At 35.1% G+C, this 22,903-nt stretch overlaps 1 protein-coding gene across 9 annotated transcripts in view; it reads left to right on the top strand.

Moving 5' to 3' along the window:
* ATP8A1 (ATPase phospholipid transporting 8A1) overlaps positions 1 to 22,903 on the top strand; it is a 236,394-nt gene that overhangs the window by 61,035 nt on the left and 152,456 nt on the right. For 4 of the 9 annotated variants that reach the window (XM_061420037.1, XM_061420036.1, XM_061420034.1 and 1 more), the window contains exons 7-14: positions 830 to 903; positions 6,640 to 6,709; positions 8,237 to 8,364; positions 12,004 to 12,115; positions 13,279 to 13,444; positions 14,675 to 14,802; positions 16,942 to 17,019; positions 18,766 to 18,854. In XM_061420037.1, coding sequence (XP_061276021.1) covers positions 830 to 903; positions 6,640 to 6,709; positions 8,237 to 8,364; positions 12,004 to 12,115; positions 13,279 to 13,444; positions 14,675 to 14,802; positions 16,942 to 17,019; positions 18,766 to 18,854 — 845 coding nt within the window. The other 5 variants (XM_061420038.1, XM_061420035.1, XM_061420032.1 and 2 more) reach the window with 3 other exon arrangements.

The following is a 22,903-nucleotide window of genomic DNA, read 5'->3' as shown; positions in this document are numbered from 1 at the left end:
TTTAGGTTTTCTTGGCTGCTAAGAGTGAGGTCTAATTTCGTGGCCATCAGTGTAATTTGCTCAACTTGGCCAGCATACCAGTTGCTACTTAGTTGGAGTTACTCTGTTTGCCAAAAGCTCTGTGACAAACCTATCCTTTAAATTACTTCTAAGTTTCTGGACACAGTATGTCTTTGACTTGTCTTCAGATGGTGCTCACACTAATGCTAACAAGTAGTAAAATAAGAAAGAGACTTAAACTGGTTTTTCTTTTTTAATTTAAAATGCAGTGATCATTTCATTATATTTGCTTATGCAAAATCAGACTTTGCAGACAGCTCAATGTGGATTTGAGTCTAAGCTCTTCCTCTATGATCCTGGGAAATAACTGAAAATCTAAAACTCTTTTTTTCCCTCTCTAAATTATGAATTTTAACCAAGATCATCTGAGGAGTAGTGATATATACATACATAGTTTTTCCAGTTGTATTGAGATTCCCTTAAACAGGGTAATGATTTCATTTGGAAAATGCCTCCTTTTTATTTTTATGTCATAGGGAGAGAATCATGAGAAGATGAGATGTCAATTAAGTGACCAGAGTGGATGAAATTTATTTTTATTAAGCTATGTTACTTAGGTGATACAATACAGATTCTGTATTTGTTTTTTCTTTTTAAAGGATTGCGCCATCCTTGGCCTCACTTCTAGATAATTTTATGCCATTTTGTGAAGTGGTTCTTGTTTGCCAATAAGCATTTTTTACTGTATTCTCTGCTTAAATACAAATGGGTTGTGTATTTGTAACTATTTTCAATGCAGATAATTAACCAATTCCCAGTTTTCTTTCAGGTAAATGTTGGAGATATAGTTATAATAAAAGGCAAAGAGTATATACCTGCTGACACTGTACTTCTCTCATCAAGGTAGAGATACCTACTGATGCTCAAACAGTGTAGAGGATGGTTTCTCTACCCTGCATTGACCTTGTGATTTCTCCAAGGAAATAAGGAATAAACGAAGAATTTTAAGCCTCTCCAATGATTTTGAACTAAACGTTAAAAAGATTGATTGGACTTAGAGGACTCTTTCATGTTTGCCATATAGAATAAGTGATAGGTACTATGCTTTAAAATTCAGAAATTATAATTACAGTTAAGAGTCAACTCTCCCTCTGAATGTGTTCAGATCTGTTTGTATAGACTACTAACTCCTGTAAGATTTCCTATCACTTATTTTATATAATACATGGATTGGGTACTGTTGATTTATCTTGCAATCTTTGTTCGTGATAAATTCCTTTATGATGCATTCATGTATCCCTCCAAAGTTTCTTGATCTTTATGGTGCATTGGTACAAGAAAATGGATAAATGACTTCTTTTTTGTCATCATGTCTTTTGAAATATTATACTCTTCCAACAAAAATTAAAGCACTTTTTTCTTTCTTTTAAGTTCTTTCTTACTGAATTTAGATAATTTTTGTTTTGCTTGTATTTAAAATAGTCATTAATTGGTCATATGGCACTGTTACCCTTTAAAGAATGTGACTTTCAAATGGCTTTAGGCTTAAAAACTGTAAAGCTAGTCCTAATATAAATTAAGAAAAATGTTTTTACTATTTTAGAGGTTGTTTATCATCATTTCCTTGGACAGTTTTATTTGTAAAATCCACATATAAATATGGACAGTGTCCTTTTTTCAAAATCTGTTTAATCAGGTCATTATTTAAACTGATTGAATTTATGACAAATTAGGGAAACTTAATTGAGCAATAAGAGTTTTCTAGATATTTATAGAAGTAAGTCTACAGGTAGTTGAAGTAACTATAGTAATTTTTTTGTATTTTATAGCTGGGAGCTTTTGGTGCCAATTACCTATTGGTGGTTCCCCCCCCTCCAGAAAGATTAAAATTAATAGCTTTTAAAACCAACCTGTATGCTTTTAGTTACCTTTGCTTCTAGCTTTATCAGGGCAAGTTTCTAAAACTGAAGGATGCTGGTAATGGTCCCTGGAGAATGGGTCAACAGTACACTTAATGTCACTGTCAGGTCCTAGAGAGCTTTGCTTAGAAAGCAAATCCCAGGGTTCTTATCTTGGCGTGGTGATTTTGAACCAGAATTACTGTCTCAAACCTTGACTTCACATCTTTCAAAGTGAGGAAGATGGATTAAATGATCAGACTCTTAATACTCCCTGATTCTGCTTTCAGTTTAAGCTGATAGTCTTTTAAGAATGGCTAACCAGCAGAATGATACGCACTTGGTGGTACTAAGTAAAAGTTTGGTGGATGTAATGAATGATGGACCATCTGAATGTCACACAACAAAGTTCAAAAGGATAGTGAAGCATTCCAGCACTTTAGGAAACTTCTGATATTTTCCTGATTAAACTTATTATAGAGACATAACTTATCATAGAAATCATCATATGCTGAAACATTAAGTATAATTTTCATTTTTATATGCTCAGAAATATGAAGATAATTGACTATGCTACCTCGAATTTATATTTAATTCTAAGTTGAAAGTTCTTAAAATATTTTTCATCTGTCTCTATCCAATCCAAACTCCTAATAAGCTATACTTTTGTGTTTCTTAAACTTGAGGACATTTTTACAGGATTTCTTTTCTCAGCACTAAAAGCGTTTATTGGTGGCTGTCAATATTGGTAGATCAAAATGGTTTCTGTATCTTAATATACATATATAATGATTAACTTCCTTCAGATGATTAATCTTAAAAATATTATCTGATTCACTGCTTTTTGATATTGAATTTTGTGCTATTAAATATTTCTACCTAGTGACAAAATACCACCTTTCTGGGGGTTTTATTGCTTTTTAAATTTTTTTTTCTCAAACTATTTTTGCATTACTTGGCTCTTGTGAACCTACATTAGCCTCAATAAGTAGGTAGAAGCTTTTGCCACCATTAACAGAAAGATGATTTTGACTTTGTCTTGTTTTCAGTCATTTCATTTTACCCACTGACTGGGTCAGGATTGGAATACCTAACTCCCAATCTAGCATCTCATTATACTACCCTGTCCCCTATCAAAATAAGGACATGGTGGTTTTCACCAGCAAGTGAGCACCATTTAGCAAAAAGCAAAACAAGAGTTTATAATATTCTAATTTCTAAATTTTTAGTTTATTAATACTATTAGTACATCTTCTTAGAGGCAGTTTGAAATTAAACTATGAACATGGTTGAAAGTTACTGTGTTTCACTGATTTTCATTTTGAAATGAAGGAACTGAAATTTTATCATATAACAAAAACACATATATGGGTTCACAAAGTATAAAATACAGTAAAATAAACCAAACTATTAATCCAAATTCAGACAGACTCTTGCCATATCAATTTCATACCTTCTCTGAAAAATTTCTCCTAGATTCAAAGACTTGTTCTCCCAAACTGTTGATTACCAAAACTTTATTAGTAAATAATTCAAAAGTCTACAATTATAACTTCCCAGATCCATGCCTTTGTAGCTTTACATTAAATATATTAAGCTGTCTATGCAATTAACCTTTAAAATGTTTTGGAATCAGAATATTTTAAGGAATATTTTTTTAGTATGTGTGTAGGGGGAGAGATAGTACAGTATACTTTGTTTTTCAAAAGCCTAAAAGTAGTTTTCACCATTATTTCTTTTCTTCTTGGATAGGAGTGGATATACAATAGATGGCAAGAGAGTGAGGAATTGGAGAAAGGAAAATCTATTAGATAAAGTAGCTCTCTATATAAAAACATGTTTTTATTTAGTTTGCTCAGATATGCTTATGAGTAAAATTTTAGAAATCAAAAGTTTCTGTATTAAAAATTGAAAATTGGGCTTAAAAGCAAATAAGTGATTCTGAAATATTCCATTTTCTTGTGCCTTTAGACCTGATCAAAATAAGTTTTGAAAAAATTGGCATTAGACATTTTTATTAACATGTATTATTTTCTATAATAATTTCAAACTTTCTGTCTCTTTTGTCCATTTGTTTGTTTTTTTTTTCCCCCTCTGTTATTCATTTTTTTGTTTTAATTATTTTAAACTGGGACCTGTAGGTGGCAGTAGGGGAAATAGTGAAAGTGACCAATGGGGAGCATCTCCCAGCAGATCTCATCAGCCTGTCCTCAAGGTTAGAACCACTGAGTTGTACAGGATGTGTGTATGTGGATCCTCACCCTTCACCAGAAAGCAGCTTGCACCCAAAGATGGTTGAGCTTTGTATCTCTTCCTTGAAAACACAAACATTTTATACTTCTTGGTGATGGATATTTCACAGATGTTTCAAAGTCCTTTTATGAATACATTGTTGAATGATGTTCATCCCTCGAGTGGGCAAATTCAGCTCCTGTTGTTATCAACAGGAGTCGGAGTCCATGAGGCATGCCACTAAAGGTAGATTTTAATTTCCTGTGCATCATTACTATATATTCATTTTAACAACTTGCCTAAATACTAAGGCTCCATTTAGTACCTCTCCAGGATACTGTTCTGAACAATGTTAAGATTTACATGAAAAACTGTTATTGAGAAATTTTTATAATTTTAAACATTTGTCATATATTTGAGATTTTGTACAAGTTCAGTAGAATCCCATAGCAGTTGTGGCTATAATTTGGGCTTGTAGGGCTTACAGAGGACCCCCTGCACAAAGCTGGATGTTGTACAGTTGATACTGCATGCTTTGGGATCAGTATTTATCCCACTTGTAACTCGTGACAAAGTGCACGTTACTCTGATCAACCTCAGCTGTCTACTAATGTCTGTATTGTGATAAGCATCTTGTTTCATCTTTCCACTTACTAATCTAAAAGCCTGCTTTGCCTTTCGGTAGTCTGTGTTTTGAATGTCATCATAATTTGCTGAAATAATAATTATCTAGCATGATTCCTTATCTGAGACTTCTTGCTGTCTTTTCATAACATTGTCAAGAACTCCTGCAAAAACAGTTGTTTTAAGAGATTAAGAATGTTCTGAATTTGGATATATGTTTTATTTACCCCATTTCAAAAAGAAACCCGCCATTTAACTTTCTAACTTGCTTGCCATTTAAGGTTCTAGAAAAGTGGTTTCATGGGAAACCATGGGAAAAAAAAGACCATTATTCTCATTTGATGTGAGAATGGCCTTGGCTATATTGATCAGTAGAAATTTAATGCTTTTCACTGTTAAAATATGGAGTTGGCAGTGGTCATTTAGCATTTGTCATCCTTCTGTATTATCAGAAGATATGTTTTATAAAATTTTATAAACCATTTTTGAGTGTATACTTAAGTAAATTACAAATTGGGAGCAAGTGATAGAACTAAATTACTATTGTGACAGTAATAACAAATAAAACCTTAATTGATAAAGTGAAAATATAGATATTGAAAAACTTATCCAGTTGGGAAAAAAAGTATCAGCTTTATGGAAGAAGAAAAAAAAAGCCCATAGAGAAATTAAAGGACTTGTGATTTACTTTAAAACGAATCTGTAAAATATTTGATTAATGACCACGAATTTCAGTATTTTTCACAAGTCTTCAAGCTGTAAAACTAAGCAGTGTGCTCATGTCTGAAACTCAGAATCTTCTGCTTTACACATGTATAAATTGGAAGTTGATTAGAAAATTCCAGGTGTTTGTGACTTAGAAATTTCTGTGAGTATACATACTTATCAGAAATTACATTCATAGTTACTATATGATGTTAATTGATTGGCTTTTCATATAAGCAAGTGCTGTTAAGATTGACTTAACTTCAAAATGCTTTTCCTTATAGTTGAGGATCAGATTATACAACAGGGCTACAGACTCACCTGGCTGTAGTTGCTGAGCAAGTAAAAGTAGCACATGAAGGGGCAGATCACAGGACATTCAGGGGAGTGTGCCTGTGATAACACTAGAGAACGGGGCCCCTTAACACCAGCCACTGCACACTAAACTTGACTAAAACACTCTGGTGAGGACCCATAGCGTGAACCTTCTAGGTTCAGGTCATGGCCAAGTTGGCTGATTTTTTGCTGCTTCACTAATCTCTGAAGCAACTCTAAGAAATAGAACAGAAAAAATAAGGGAAAGAAAGTGTATATCCACTTTCACTGTAAAATATGTTCATACAGTTTTTTAAAGTAGCCTTAAAATTTGAATATTATGGTCCACATAAGCCTATTCATTTTTTCTAAAGATGCAGTATCATACGACCCAAACGTGCAAATGCAAGTTTATAGAAGCAACAATCTGGAATTTTCTAATCCATCTCTTAATCAATTTACATGTGGGCTATGAGCATGAGATCTCACTTGATATTTTTGAGCTAAAGATATGACACAAAGCTGCTTTACATTTCAGATGCAGTCTGTGTTGTGTCTATATGAGGAAAGATTTAAGTATAGTGTGACAAATCTAATTATTTACATGATCTTGAAGGTCAGTACTGATTGTTGTCAGGATATTGCTTTGGGGTCCTCTGGCTGAACATCTGATCCATGGGTTGTCATGCATGGGTTCTGCCTCACAGCATTTTGTGGTTAGAATGAAAGATATCAAGAAACTAGGTAACTAAACCTTTGTTTACAATGAAAGGCTTCAGTGAGTCTAAGCATTTTAAATAAGTTATTATTATGGTTTCCTTCCCCAACTAAATCTTTGTGCTTTTCCATTAAAAAAAAAAAACAGTGAGCCCCAGGCCATGTGCTACATTGAAACATCCAACTTAGATGGTGAAACAAACCTGAAAATTAGACAGGTAAGATCAAATATCGGTTTATGGAATTATTACGTATGTTCTCTTACATGGAATTGAGAACTTTTTTGGAGAGGAAGAAAACTTTACTCTTCTAGGTTCTTCTGGCTGGTCTAAGAATGAAATTGACATGAGACATATTAACAGGAGAAAAATCAAATTAAATTTCATACATAATGGAATCCCACATACATGAGAGGCTCAAAGACAGAGATGCCAATCTGAGCTAAGTAATGGGAAGCCCTGAGGGTCATTTACAGGATGATAAGAGCAGATGTTTGGTAATTAGATGTGTGTCCTGCCAGATGGATGGGCCCACTTTAAATAAAGTTTATCTCTTGCAATAACTCTTCTCTGGGAAAAACCCATAATTTAAGTTCTTTTAGATAGATAAGGGAGGGACAGTAGTTTCTCTTGAACCCTCAGGATCTCCACTGCCTTTAGCTCAAAATAAGAATCATGCAAAAGTGAAACATTTTTGAGTTTTGTTCTGAACCCCTATAGCTTTATTTCTTAATATTATTGTCTTGAGTTGAGGCAGTTCTGTTCACTTGCAAGTCTTTTCTCATTGAGCCACAGTGAAGTGGTTTTATAAACTGAAGAGTTAAGTATTATGGAAAATTCAGTTTTACTTGCCTAATTAAATACGATTCATCAGATAGGAACGATTTTGTAATATTTTTAATATTTTATGTAAAAACCAATACTCTGATAATATTAGTAGTTCTAAGTACTTTTACATGTGTTAGCTTGTTTATTTTTCCCTTTTACCTGGCCCATATTTGGTTTTGCCATATGTAAAAGATTCCTAAAGGCTCCCTAATCTCAGAGAATTGGTTAGATTTCTGTATTTATTTCTCATACCTTTCCTAATAGGAAGTCACTGTAAGGTTTTAAAGTTTTAAAAGAGACATTAAAGAAAGTATCCTCTTGGGTTCTAGACAAATGGTGAAAATGACGTGGGAACGCTGGGTTGTGGTGGAAGCAGAGGCTCATCACAGCACCTGAACTCTACCTGCCACGGGAAGTGAAGGCTGCTCAGTGCCCGCCAATGCTTGGTGGACAGAGGGAGAAACTGTTTAGGAGTTTTCCTCCTCCATGGCCTGAAAGAATAAAAACATAACTACTCTCTTGGCATAGATTCTAGTTGTTTTACATTCCCTTTCTGAGATTCAGCAGACAGATTTAGACTGCATAATGCTAAATATCTTATTTTTGGAAGCAAACAGTTCTTTGAAGACTTTAATTCAAAATATCCTTGCAGACTAGTTTATAATCTCTCTAAGATATTTAGAATTTTCGCAAAATCTGCCCTGTTCTCCTAAATACCTACGTTCAAAGAAAAACCTATGTGCAAGTTGAGAGGAAGATATCCGCTAGTTTTGATCTGACAAAGAGAGGGGGGAATAATTGTCCTAAAAGAGTGGGATCTCTTAGATTTTAAGATGTGGATGAATTCAGAATTCCCTGCTCCCTCCCACATAGAACTTATTTAATATACTCTATGCTAATTTACAAATTTCTAAACAGGGCTTACCAGCAACATCAGATATAAAAGACATTGACAGTTTGATGAGACTGTCTGGCAGAATTGAGTGTGAAAGTCCAAATAGACATCTCTATGATTTTGTTGGAAACATACGGCTTGATGGACACAGGTATGTAAATTGATCTTCATAAAAACACACAAGTCACTCTGCTGTAGGGTATTACTGAAATAGGTACATATTTTCTTATTCTCTAAGTTTGACAACGCAAACTCTCTTTCTTCAGCATTTTGTATTACTTCTACCCAGAGTTCTTTTGTGAAAGTGCTCTTAACCCTGTTCACCTCATATAGCTGAAGGCTTCCCAGGGTTCCCGTCAGCCGAGGGGTTGGATATTTTCCTGGATATGCCAGGCTTCTGGCACATTGTTAAGTGGTTTCTTCTTTGGCCAAAATCCTTATAGACTTAGCCATTCTCTATGACCTGGGTCCTTTCCTGGAATCTCTAATGCCTCGAGGAGTTCAGACTCTGCCCACAGGGGTTCGTTGTGCTGGATAGTTTCTTGTCTTCTCTGTGTAACTGCATTTGCCCTTTTCTAGGCTATTTTATCTGTAGTCACCTTTATACCTGCCTCCTGCCATTCTCCATCCCCTTCTTTTCCCCTCCTGTTTCCTGCCTCTTCCCTCATCCAGTCACCCTGTACCCAGGAGGCCGGGTCAGTTGCAGATTTTAAGGAGATGCAATGGAAAAAGCAGACAAATCTGCCTGACCTTGAGAAACAACTTTCTTGCAGTAAGGGAAGGGCAAACAGACCAACAATAAAATGACAAGAAATTTTTATACTGTGTTAGAAAATGATAAATGCTTTTGAAAAAATTACCCAGAATAAGAGAGATTGGGAATTCTTGGGAGGGAATCACTTTTAGTTAATATGGCTGCAGGAAGGCAAATATTGCTTCACTGAGAAGGTAACATTGGGGCAAACGTAAGTAGGAGATAAAGAAGTCAATATTTGAATATCTGAAGGGAGATGATTCTAGATAGAAGGAATAGAAAGTACAAATTATCAGCTGTATGGTTACATCATTGGAAAGAGGGAAAGTACCTGGATTGATGATGGTATGTCATCGATGCCAGTGTGGTTGGAGTGGAATGATTGAGGAAGAGGGTAATAGAAGAACAGAGAGGTAACAGTGGGCCAGGTCATACCAGGCTTTGTATGTCAATGTAAGGGTGTTATACTGAGTGAAATGCAGAGCAGCTGGCATTTTTTGAGGGGCAATATCAGCTGTTTGGTTGTGGACCTAAAAAGTTTGTAATGTCCAAACAGAGATATCAGGAGGCAGTTAAAACACATATGCCTAAAATTCGGGATAGAGGTCCAGATTCATGAGATAAATCTAAGAGTATTTGGCATAGATATTTAAAGCCATGGGATTGGAAGAAATCACCGAGGATGAACGGGTACAGTTAGAAACGTGGGGAGGGCTATCTTAGGACAGCATGAAGACTGAGAGGAGGGACTGGCAAAACAGACTGTGATCAAATTGGTAGCATAGAAACCAAGAGAGTGAAGAAACCCATATCAAGGCAGACGGGTGACTGAAGACAATGAAATCAAGTACAGTGAGTCTGAGAACCTACATCTGGATTTAGCAAGTGAAAATCCTTGAGCTCTGTTAGGACTGGTAGATCCTGATGAGAGTTAGTTTGAGATAATGGAAGGAGTTAAAAAATAGACAACTTTTTCAAGGAGTTTTGTTACGAAGGGGAGCAAAGAAATGAGGCAGAACTTAGCAGGAAGGGCAGGGTCTCCTCTGCCTCCCTTCTTTTCTAGTGGGCATTTGGAGTGGCCAACTAAATGTAGCTAAATGCTCTAGCTCACCCCGCCAGCCTGAGAGACTATCAGTGCTTTCAGTATTTTGTAGTTCCAGTATTATAGTATTTAAATATAAAGGACAATTGAATACCCTGAACAGATCCACCAGTCTTCCTGTAAGTTTTGAAGTAATTATATATTGTTGTAAATTTTTCAGAGTGATCTTTCCATGAATATATGGTTATAGACTAATGATAGATTTGGCCATTTATGCAAGTAAAGTTTCTGTAGTCTGATGTTCCTAACTGGCCAGCTTCCATTTCTTATCTGTTCCCCAGCAAATTGATGCCAAGCAAATGCATACAGCGAAGGACAAACTTTATATGATGGTGCCAAGATTTGGGGTGCAGATAGAATTTATATAATATGCTTTAATTTACATGAAATGTGGACATAGATCTTCCATATCTTTGTAGCATATTTGACTTTTACAGTAATTACCTAGTGTTCTCAGAGCCCCTTTAGTTTGGAATGAATGTATTTTAATCATATTAAGGATAAAGGTCATTGTCTATTGCTAGGAACTTCAGAATTCCAGCTCTGATGAAAACTAATAACTAATTCTTATTGAGTCCTTGTAATTGAAAAGTAGTTTTTGCTTTTGTAGAGTGTGTCTCTCATTCCAATCAATCTATACCACAGATGCTGAGCTGACAGTTGCCAGGTCATACCCCTAGATATGTGAGAAACAGTTGGCATTTATGTGCCCTAGCGCATAATCCAGGAGCTTCTGAAGTGCACCCCAAACTTTGAAATGGGTCTGAAAGGCATGTTGTTTTGCATAAGGAATGAGAGTTATAGTTGCTGTGTTCTTTTCTTAAGTTGGAATACAAATTCCTAAGGGTGTACTCACTTAAGTAGATGGCTTCAGGAGCTGTTATTACCCACCCATCTGGGTTGATTTCAACTGAGCCAGTGACATTTGTGTAGCTCCTAAAGGAAGGTCCCAGCCCCAAACTACAACTGGATCCCCTACTGGATTATAAAATCTCACCAGAAATGAAAGTTTCAGTCTTACTTTGCTTCTCTGACAAACAAATTCTGTGTTTCTGGAGACTTTTCTTGGGGGAAATGGCTTCCTCTTTCTTCTGGAAGTTTTTTTTTATGAATTTTTTCATTATATTTGACCTTTTTTTTTTTAATCAGTAAAATGAAGAATAATAATAGGAATCTTTGAGTCATTAAGTTTTTTATAGCATGTTTCCATTAAGAATCCCACTGTATTTGTGATAGCTTGTACCCTTGTAATAGCTCTGTGAGAGGTTGTATTAATTAACCCACAACTTACCATCATGGGTAGCCTTGCAAAAAATCCACAAAAGACCCAGCTTGGCCCTTATTCACACAAAAATGTGGCTTAAGTCCTATTGGAATGAAGAATCTCAATTTGCTGTCATTTCAAAGGAGTGTTTAAGACTTTCAGATGCTACCATTTATTGAAAATGTGTTCACAGTTCTCAGAAAACTGATCTTCAAATACAATAAATGAATGGTCTAGAGATTTTAATACAAACTTAATCTCTGGATGGGGGGTTGTGGGTGGCAATACAAAGTATCTGATGAGATCCACAGATTTTCTTACCTTGTGTATTTTTTTTGTACCTTTATTTTGCACAAAGCTATTTTTAACTTGAAGGAAGGTGAGGGAAGGGAAACAGATCTCCCCTAATCTTACCACTCCTAAATATCTCAGAAACCTAAATGGGCTTGCTAAATCAGGAAAAGTCTTCAACAGGCTTGAGAATGAGCCTCTGAATTCCATACAGAAAATTATTCTTATTGGTAGGAAAATTACTTCTGTTCTAAAAATAAAGTAAGAATGAAAAAGGGTTATTGTCATAACAGAAACTTTCTTAGAACTATATAGTGGCTGTAGAGTTCTTAAGCATTTTGGGAAATGTCATTTCTAATGTCAACATAATCTGTCATAGCACTGTTCCCCTGGGAGCAGACCAGATTCTTCTGCGAGGTGCTCAATTGAGAAATACACAGTGGGTTCATGGAATAGTTGTCTACACTGGACATGACACCAAGCTAATGCAGGTGAGGTTTTTATCTATGAAAACCTTAAGGACCTAGGTGTTTTCAAAATTACTGTCTGTAGCTCTCCATGCTATAGTCCTAATAAATATAGCGGACCATCTGTTATAGATACCTGAGCCCTACACTCTGCATCCAGATCTCATTCTTCAATAGGTGGGGCTGTGAAATGGCTTACTCCATGCAAGAACACTAGAAAGTTCCACCAGAGATCACCAATGCATGAACACCTAATGATTTTGTATACCAGTCCATTGGCAGCATTTACTAACAATTGTAGTGATTGGCAAAAATTGTCTGTTTAATGATGAGTGCTCTGCATTAAAGTGTTTATCTTATAATTTTATTACAATGATCAAATTTTAGAATTTATTTTATTTTTTTAAATAGAATTGAAAGAAAAACTTGTGAGTCAGATGTTGACTACTTTTTCACAGCATTTTTATGTGAAACCATTTTTAATTAGCTTTAATCCTGGCACTTAAAATGTTTACACAGGACTATGGGTGCTCCTTCTCTACATTAAGGTATCATGAGTGTTCAGTGGTTCCATGGGTGTGGAAAATTCATTCTTAAGATACTAAATGAAAATCTGCTTTTGGGCTGATAACTCTGTTCCTTGTAAAGGCACAAAGATGTTATCCACAGGCAAGCAGGACTGCTGGTAATGATTCTTGATAGCCAGCACTACTTAGATTACTGCTGTGCTAAGTACAACAATTACTAAATACCATCAAAAAACCTGGAAACCAGAGTGTCTTCATAGTCTGGAATTTCCACATCTCTGGCTATGGGTCATAGGTCACCTTCTCTGCCTCTCTCTGAGAGCTGAAATGCTAGAGGTCTTCTTCCACCCTGTTTTCTTAGGTAGTTGCATCTTACCTGCCACAGTGCGAAAGCTATGTCTTCAAAAGGCATCTTATTTCCTTCTCTTCTTTCTTGTTGTTTCATGTCGTAGAAAAAGGACTGCATGATGTAGTACAGGAAAAGAGGTGGTCAACTTTTGACAGCTTATTACATCTGATTGTTTTCTGCATAAATCTCATGTGTTGAATCGTATGTAGATTTTGAGTTATGACTTTGTCATGCTCACCAAAATACTAGATACACATTACTAGATTATTTGTACACATTCATTACTACTCATCTTTGTTTTCTTTTTACAGAATTCAACAAGTCCACCACTTAAACTCTCAAATGTCGAAAGGATTACAAATGTACAAATTTTGATTTTATTTTGTATCTTGATTGCCATGTCTCTTGTCTGTTCTGTGGGCTCAGCCATTTGGAATCGAAGGCATTCTGGAAGGGACTGGTATCTCAATCTAAACTGTGAGCATTGAAGTGCTTATTGTACTTATTTTTACTTTCATAAAAACAAGTGTTTGTTTCACAACTGATTTTGGAATTTCCTGTTTCTAAAAAGAAAACTTTGTTGCCAAGATAACAGGACATCTAATCTTTATTTTTCAGTGCACTTTCCAGTAAAAGTTAGGTAAAATGTTACAATCTCTAAAATTTCAGAATCCTTAAAAATATAGTGGTTACTCTAAAATAGTTATATTATTAATGTTATTTTAAATTTATTGGTTTCTTTTATTCTTAACACAAGTGGTTATATAGCTATCTGGTAAAGAAAGTAGATTGATTATATTCAAATCATCAAAAAGTATTTTACATGTTTTAAAACGTTTAATGTACTTTCATTTGAACTCATAACTGCAGTGAGTTCTGTGTTGATAATCATCTTTTTTTAGGGAAAGTACTATTAGTTTCCTTTTCTAGCATTTCTCTTTTTACTGAATATTTCTGGGAAATAAGTTTACATTTCCTTTTGGTGAGCACTTGACCAATAAATACTTAAGTTCCAAGAGTGTGTAAACAAATTCGAGTAAAATTTTATGACAAAAGATATTTTTTCTGTTTTTTTTCTTTATGATATTGATTTAGCCTTGTAGTTATTTCAAGGGTCTTGATTTTTAATAAGTCATTGGTTTGCTGTTTCAACATCAGAACTGCTAAGACTACCATCATTTTGTTTCTTCATATACTTTACAATTTATCTGGGACAATTGTTTTATTTACATTATTAAAGAATAAGAATATAATTTACCTAGGGTTCAGACCTACACTGTTTTTGCTATTTGGGTTGGTTTTGCTGCTGTTATTTTGTTTGTTTGCTTTTAAGACATCTTTCAAGTTAGAAATGCTTTGCAAAAATTTGTTTTACCTAGTTGAGATTCTACCTCAACTAATCTGTCTAAACTTCTATGTCCCTAATACCTCTAAACTTCATGTTTGGAATGAGTTTGAAATATTTGGTGGCACTTTCTCTTTTTAGTACCATTATGCAGTTCTTAATAGGGTTCACAACATCTTGAATATAAATAATGCTATTCCATCTTGAAGACTGTATTTGATAATATGAATATGTTATCAGCACAGTGTCCCTCTGCAACTTTCTAGATACATAATATGAAAAATTCTTATTATGCTAAAATTCTGGTTAATACAAATAAAATATAAAACTGTAAATGACCTTTTTTCTACCTTCCCCAATAGATGGTGGTGCTAATAATTTTGGACTGAATTTCTTGACGTTCATCATCCTTTTCAATAACCTCATTCCTATCAGCTTACTGGTGACATTAGAAGTGGTGAAATTTACCCAGGCATACTTCATAAATTGGGTAAATATGAATTACTATTGTTCTTCATTATGCTCAACATACATTTTTGTCTTTTCTTTCTTGATAGAATCTTTTGATCTTTCAGAAAAAATATCTTATTTATACCTTACTTTTTATTGACTACATTTCAAAATATTTATAAGCCTAATTATAATCTAACAATAACAAATTTCATTTGACGTGTGAAAATTATAACAGAATCCTCATGTCAGAATCACACAAGTTTACAGACCAGACATGCTCGGGAAAAATAGGTCTGTGGTTGAGGAAACCCATAGGGTTTAGAGTTAAAACCTAGATTTTAGTTCTAATTCTGTAATACACTAGCTATATGAACTTTGCCAAGCTGCTTGACCTCTTTGAGACTTGTTTTCTTGGCCAGTCACATGGGAATAGTAAAACAAGCTTTACTTGCATCTCACAATATTTATATAAATCAAGGGACTCTTGTGACATAGCAGACAACATTATAAACAATTGAGCACTATAGAAATAATGTTGTTATTAACTTCTCACAGCAACCAGGTTGTCTATCATGTTTTAATTCATCTTCGTAGTTTATTTTTCTACACTATAAACAGTTTCAGCTGTGCTTGAATTTGTATTCTTAATTTTTTTCTTATTTTTTTCTAATCTTAGAGAAGTGTTCTAGACATCTGTTTCCTAAGTATTTTGTTTATAAAATGTTACTCTTCTTCAACTAAATTTCAGTTATTTTCACCAAAGTTAAAATTAATAAATTTATGTAAATTAAGTCTTTAAACATAATCTACCAGAAAGTATAATTTTTTATTTTGAGAAATTTTAGTATCTTTTGATTTTTCAATCATTTGAAAATCTTTCAATATGAACAATATTAAGATTTTTAAAATATGCTACTTTTGCAACTGTTCATTGTCTTTCCAATGGTGAATGATCCACTTCAACCTTTCATCTCTAATTCATTGGTAAAGATCAGTTTAATTTAGAAATCTGGAGTGAGTTGGAAGCATAGCTCAATTTGTTGCTGAAAAAATTATATAATAAAATTTGTATAAGTACAATAAAAACTTATTGAAGGTTTTCTACATATAGAAACAAGTAGCTCATTATGAAAATCAAATAACTAGTCACTTTTTTAAATTTGGATTTTCAAAAGTAATATTTGTTTCAAATAATTACATAATTTTAGTTTTGAATGAACCTAGAAGGCTTATGTTTTTCAACTGCTTTCTGATATACAGAGATTTTTCTGACATTCCTGACAGAATGTCTCTTACCAAGCAGCTTCTTCCTTGGGTGAAAATGAGATGAGTAACTGCCTTCCTTTTCTTCTGGTTCTTCCCAATCGATCTTTTATGAAAATGGCTAATCTCGTTTCCAGATGACAACCTTACAAAACATTTGAACTTGGCTACCATGCCTATTCTATCATCCCCACCCCCAACTAAATATTCTCTGTCTCCTTCCAATTCTTCATTTGACATAATTTCCATCTCAACCCTGTTGTGGTCACCACTCTCTAAACATTGCCCATATTTGTTTACTATCCTTCTTTAAACGAGGTGCCTATTCCAGAACTGGTGTTGATTAGCCTGAAGGGAAGGGTGCAGGGAAGATCAGATTTGGTCCTTTCATTTGACATATGAATCAGTAAACCCTGGTTTTGTCAATAAAAACCCTGGCTTGCATATACTTTATTTTCAAGTATATACAGTGTAAGAAGGAACTTGGTCAAGACAGTACAACAAGATGGAATTCCTTTGGTAATTTTTTTCAGGGATTTGAAGTCTTAATTATTTGAGCAGTGTTTAGTTACTGTTATTTTAGCTCACATAAAGCATTGTGTCAGACACTAGAGGAGGCACCTTACCTCCATTATCTAATTTAATCCTTATAGTAGGTCACTTATTTAGGAAATGGTGGAATGATAGTAAGCCAAGATTGCCTGATTCCAGAGACGTGCTCTGACTTCAATCTGGTCTGTCCTTACTAAGAAATATGATACTCTGTATTGAGTATTTTTTAGGAAATAATGAAATGGTTAGAGATGGCAAGAGATGAGTGTTACATCCATAGCTCACCAGTTAAATAAAATTGTATTCAAATCTCTTATTATGAGTTGTATTTGATGATATCTCTCTTTTTTTTTCTTTTAAGGATCTTGACATGCACTATGAACCAACCGACACTGCTGCTATGGCTCGAACATCTAATCTGAATGAGGAACTTGGCCAGGTAAACTAAATTTCTTATTGATATGTTGAACTGGAAGTCAGATTTGGTGTAATTTCCGCTGTATGTGACAACTTTAGAATTGACAGCTCCTGATTTTCCATTTTTTGAATGATTGGCATAAATAAGTGCATGTTAGTACCTAACTGTCAATTTTCATTTTTAGTGAATATTCTGTTCTCAGGATAAGGTATTTCACAGAGAGATGTCCTTTAGTATATAATCTGATTAGTATATAGAGTATTGGCTGCTTTTGAGTTATAAACTCCCAGTATTAAAATTGTTCATAGCTTTTGATCAGAAAGGAAGGAGGTGGAGTGGGGGGGAGGAAGTTTATCAATGAAGTTGTACAAGTCAAACAGGAATTTCAAATTTATAATTCACACTGTATTCACATCAAATCAGATCAGTCGCTCAGTCGTGTCCGACTGTTTGCAACCCCATGAATCGCAGCATGCCAGGCATCCCTGTCCATCACCAGTTCCCGGAGTTCACTCAGATTCATGTCCATCGAGTCAGTGATGCCATCCAGCCATCTCATCCTCTGTCGCCCCCTTCTCCTCTTGCCCCCAATCCGTCCCAGCATCAGAGTCTTTTCCAATGAGTCAACTCTTCGCATGAGGTGGCCAAAGTACTGGAGTTTCAGCTTTAGCATCATTCCTTCCAAAGAAATCCCCGGGCTGATTTCCTTCAGAATGAACTGGTTGGATCTCCTTGCAGCCCAAGGGACTCTCAAGAGTCTTCTCCAACACCACAGTTCAAAAGCATCAATTCTTCGGCGCTCAGCCTTCTTCACAGTCCAACTCTCACATCCATACACGAATACAGGAAAAACCATAGCCTTGACTAGACGAACCTTTGTTGGCAAAGTAATGTCTCTGCTTTTGAATATGCTATCTAGGTTGGTCATAACTTTCCTTCCAAGGAGTAAATATATTTGTAATTCATTTATATGTGTTAGCTAAGAAAGGATTCTACTCTTCTTATGCCATTGCCATTTGCTAAGTCTTACTCTTAAGGTAGCATTTAAACCAAAGCTGTTTTTTTTCCTTACCAATTCAGATGTTGTATGAAGTTATTTTTAATCAAGCAAGCCATCACCAATCCCATAATTGTTTTGTTGAGAAGTGTTGAAAGAGATTTTAGTGCTCGGAATCCCATGGACCGAGGAAGTTGGAGGGCTACAGTCCAGGGGGTCGCAGAGTCTAATAGAATTGAAGCAACTAATGCAGGCAAGCGCATGTTAAGTAACAATAGAGGCACTTACTAGTGCAAATTCAGACTGTTAAGACAGATTCTGTATGGCTGTAGTTTCTCTGCTAGCTTGAGAGAATTTCATTTCATATATGATTCACTGCTAAAAATCTAGAAGAAATAGTTGAAAATATTCCTTGATGATGTGCAGAAAGTAGTCAGTTAATACCATTCAAGAATCCACCTACAGTGCTTGAGATCTGGGTTCGATCCTTGGATCGGGCAGATCCCCTGGAGGAGAACATGACAACCCACTCCAGTATTCTTGCCTGGAGAGTTTCATGGACAGAGGAACCTGGCAGGCTACATTCCATGGGATCGCAGAGCGTGAGACATGACTGAGTGACTAAGCACAACACAGTACATTGTGACCCTGTGGTGTAACAAAATTGATTAAAAGAATAATAATGAAAGGGTGTTTTTTTTTTTTTAAGCCCTTCAATAAAAGACTGGCTTAAAATGATCTCTGAAATGAGAAATTTTTAATTTTTTTAGGTGAAATATATATTTTCTGACAAAACTGGTACTTTGACATGCAATGTAATGCAGTTTAAGAAGTGCACCATAGCTGGAGTGGCTTACGGGTGAGTTTTTTCCCTTTAATCAGAGTTATGATGTACACATTTAATTAGTGTTAACAGTTTGGTACAACTGGGCGAGTTCTTTTTAGGAAAGGTGTTTTTTTCTTTTTAATCTAGAAAGCAGCTATTTTGACTTTAGCATACATGTACATTTTATGTTTTATAGCTTGGTATTGTTTTTCATTTGGAATTACTATGAGGTAGGCGCCCTACCCAATAATCTTGTAGTATTTAGAGCTGCCCTGCAGATCTCTGTCTGGTAATAAGGTATAAATACACTCCCTCTCCACTGCCATAAACCCACCATGCGGCCTGCCTGTGTTAAAGCACATTGTTTCTCTGAGAAAGTTAGCCCTTCGATTTCTTTTTATCACCTCTCCTCTTTGCAGTCATAGAATCTATCCTTCAGAATGTGCTTGTTGAGTACCCATTTTTATCTTACTTCTAGGTATGCTTGCCTAAACTTCAAAAGCCTCCTTTTTGAAATCCTTTATAGGGTAATGTGAGAAAATTAATTTCTACATCTCCTGAAAAGTCATGATCAAAGATGAAACATCCTTCTGGTTGATTGATCTTGGCCTTTTACCAAATTTCCCAGCGAAAGACTGGTATCTTAATCATGCAAGCAAGGACACTTGCTTTGGGGTTTTTCTGGCTTGTACCTACCCGTTCCCCACTCCTGCTCTGTCTCTAAGCAGTAAACTAGTATAAAAATAGTGTACTGAATTATGAAAATGCCCTTAGGTAAAAGCATAAATAAATAACCACTTGGTAAAAAATTCTAAAAGTATGTGATTACTCCCCTACATGGTCTGTAAAGGGGAATAGATGGAGGCAGCTATCCCTGTTCTTTGGGTTAGTAGAAAGGATGACTGAAAGTGACTTCAAACTTTGTGGGTAAGTGAAGCTAAAAATACATTTGACTGAATGGCTATTTTACACTGTAAGGACAAGCTGCTAATTTAAGAAGCATGCTTACTATCTATTTCCAGGGCGGGATACCCTTTTGCATCTTCCCTCTTTATCTGAAAATCTCCCAGTTCCTTTAGACAAAAGAGACCTTCCTCTCTCCTCCCCCAGTTGTTTCAGGCCTCTTTGTTTTCCTGCTGGTACAGAAGAGGTGTGCCACACTCTCTGACATTTTGCACTTAAGTGTTTGACCCGCAGTTATCCCTGATGAGAGAAGGAAGAGCCTATTGTGATTCTAGAGTTTGTTGTATTACACTTGGTGACAAATTTATGGTGATGTTTGTTTTTATGCACATTCTGCTGGCATTCATAAATGTTATTTTTAGAGGGTTCTGTTTTGGGAATTGACGTGCGTTTTTTACTTTGTTCAGTTGAATAAACCAGTTCTTCAAATTAGTAATTATTGATTGTGAACCTGTCAGAACAGAGAACCAGAATAACAGCTAGGTGTTCTTTTGCATTTTACAAGGTTTTCTTATTCCTGGAACAAGTTCTTAAGCACTTATAGGCAGTAGTTCTAACGAACAATGTTCTTCATGCGTCTGTTGGTAATACTGTCATGAACACATGTATTATATATTATGATAGACTGGGTTTGAGACTGGTAAATGTTAAAGAGAGGTAAGTATTGTCCTGATTTAGATTGTTTCCAATGAAACAAATTTCCTCTTGGGAAAATCCACATCTCTTAACATTGAGCTGCAGTTGCAAGACTGGCGTCATAGTCCTAACTTTGTCATTAATTCACTGTATTACCTTAGACAGTTCCATTCAAATATTCCGAACTCTTTAAAACGAGTATGGTGAGACCTCCATACTCCAAGATTCTTTTCAGATCTGAAATTCTGTGATGTTTAGAAATTTAAAAATAGTGATTCCTTTATTTGCAGTTTTTAACTATGAAATAAAAATGGGTTTCTCTTTGGATAATGTATCATATTTTCAAGAATACCAAGAGCCTTGTTGAGTGAAACTTGTTAAACTACTTCCAGTAAATCATGTATGTGCTTATAGGATCCTTAACCCTGATTGAATTTTTTTTCCTTTTATTACTTTATATTTATGGTACCTGCATAGAGATATAGATGTTCTGGAAGTTTCCAGTTCAGAAACCTCAGACTCTCACCCAATATGATAAATGTATACAATACTTAAAAGTCCAAAGGCTCCTTTTCTTTAAGAAACAATACTAGAAAACTCGTAAAGTTATTGACACCGGAAGTAATTGTCCCATCCCCTCCCCTAAGCATTTCTGATGGACAGTTGGGATGTCAGCATTGCAGAGAGTTGTTGATACATGAAAGCTTTAGAGAAACAGAGACTTTAGACTACTCAGTTGACTACAGTAGGAGAGACACACAGCTATTACTTAATTCTGTCAAACTCCACAGGAAAAAGAAATGACTGAGAACCACCTTTCTGTGTGCATTTCCTCTGGGCGCTCTTGGGTTAAAGGAACCATGACATGGTTATGCTGTCCCGTCTGCCCATGGAAGTGTGTTACATTGTTTAACATGGGGAGCTCTTATTAATACACGTGTATACTTTAACCTCCAGAAGAAGAAAACATAGAGATTGTCCCCTCAGAATTTAGCAAAACAAAGGAAAATAACATAGTTTTATATACTAACAAATGCCTTTGGGGTTATGATTTCAGAGCTGATGCTTCTTAAGCACTTTTTGAGAAAATAAAATCTCTTTCTACCTTAGAGTCCAAGATGAGTTCTGTTGGCTTTTATCAGTTTGAAAGACAAGACTTGAAGTCTCTTGATAGTATAATCTTTGCCTCGTTCAGTGCATTTTATAGATTTGTAGGAAGAAAATATTTAACACTTAAAATAAGGCTCCAAAATTTAGTCTTAGTAAGTTTTCCCTCATTTCTTTTAACTTTGGCCCTAAATTGGATTCATGATGGTCAATGAAATACGAGATTTGTACACACCTGGTACACACGTAGCAATGATGTTTGTTTTGTAAAGATTAACTTTGTCAGAAGTACCACCATGATTAAACTTGTTAGACTGTTTCATTAGATTTTAATTAAATGTAAATGGGATATCATATTTATAAATTTAACTTATTACAAACTAGAAATTCTGCTGTTAAACATTTACTAAAGCATAATTTCAACAAGTTACTTCTTATACTAATTCAGTTTTATCACAGTTACTTGAAAGCCAGAAATAGGTAATGAGGTTTTTATGTTCAGTGGGTAGAATTCTCAATACAGTGACTATTCTCAGCTACAGTCCTAAGTACTGTCTTTGTTGATAATTTAAAATCTTACTATTAGAATGAGCTGATGAACTGGGAAAAGTTTTTTGTTTTGTTTTGGTTTTTTAAGAGTCTGTAAAGGAAATTAATATTACATTTTCATATGGGCAAGTCATTTTAATCAGTATTAAAAACATTTCATTGACTTTTTCCCTTTAAGTGAATACCAAATGCTCCTAATTATAATCTTTATTTACATGTGAAAATAGCATGTGAGTAGTTTTACTTGACAATATTTTGTTTAGCAATGTTTGCTGAAAGAATCGGTGACTTCTTTACGTCTGAGAGGAAATTCACCATGAGAACCCTCACAATTATCAAAATCGCCCCAAGGTCTATATTATAACCAATAAATGTATCTCACTTCTCACTGTGACTGGTGAATAAAGCTGGGTAAAAACCATTCATTTATTCTCATGCCTCAACAAGTGTTCATCTGTACAGTATGTAGTACTTTGTTAGATGTTGGGGATTTAAGGATCAGCCAAAGTTCACCTGGCTTCCACCCCCCTGAAGTTTATAGTCTCACTGGAGGTTAATGGATGTAATTAAATCATCATGCAGACAATTACAAAATCATAATGCAGTACAGTGGTCTATATGAGGCTGTGATTGGGGACAGGGTGGAGGGGTGTGATCTAATCACTAAGACCAGGCCCTGGGATGCTTAACACTGAGATCAAGAATGAGTTTAAGTACTTACCAAGCAGATGTAACAGCACTGACGTCCCATGGTAAATAACCAGACAGAAGGTACATATCAGAGCTGCTAGAGCAGTGATCTTGAGGAAACTCATGCAGACAGAATA

The sequence above is a fragment of the Bos javanicus genome, chromosome 6 (genome assembly GCF_032452875.1).
Source record: "Bos javanicus breed banteng chromosome 6, ARS-OSU_banteng_1.0, whole genome shotgun sequence".
Classification (NCBI taxonomy): domain Eukaryota; kingdom Metazoa; phylum Chordata; class Mammalia; order Artiodactyla; family Bovidae; genus Bos; species Bos javanicus.
This window is presented reverse-complemented; position numbering and strand designations above follow the sequence as displayed.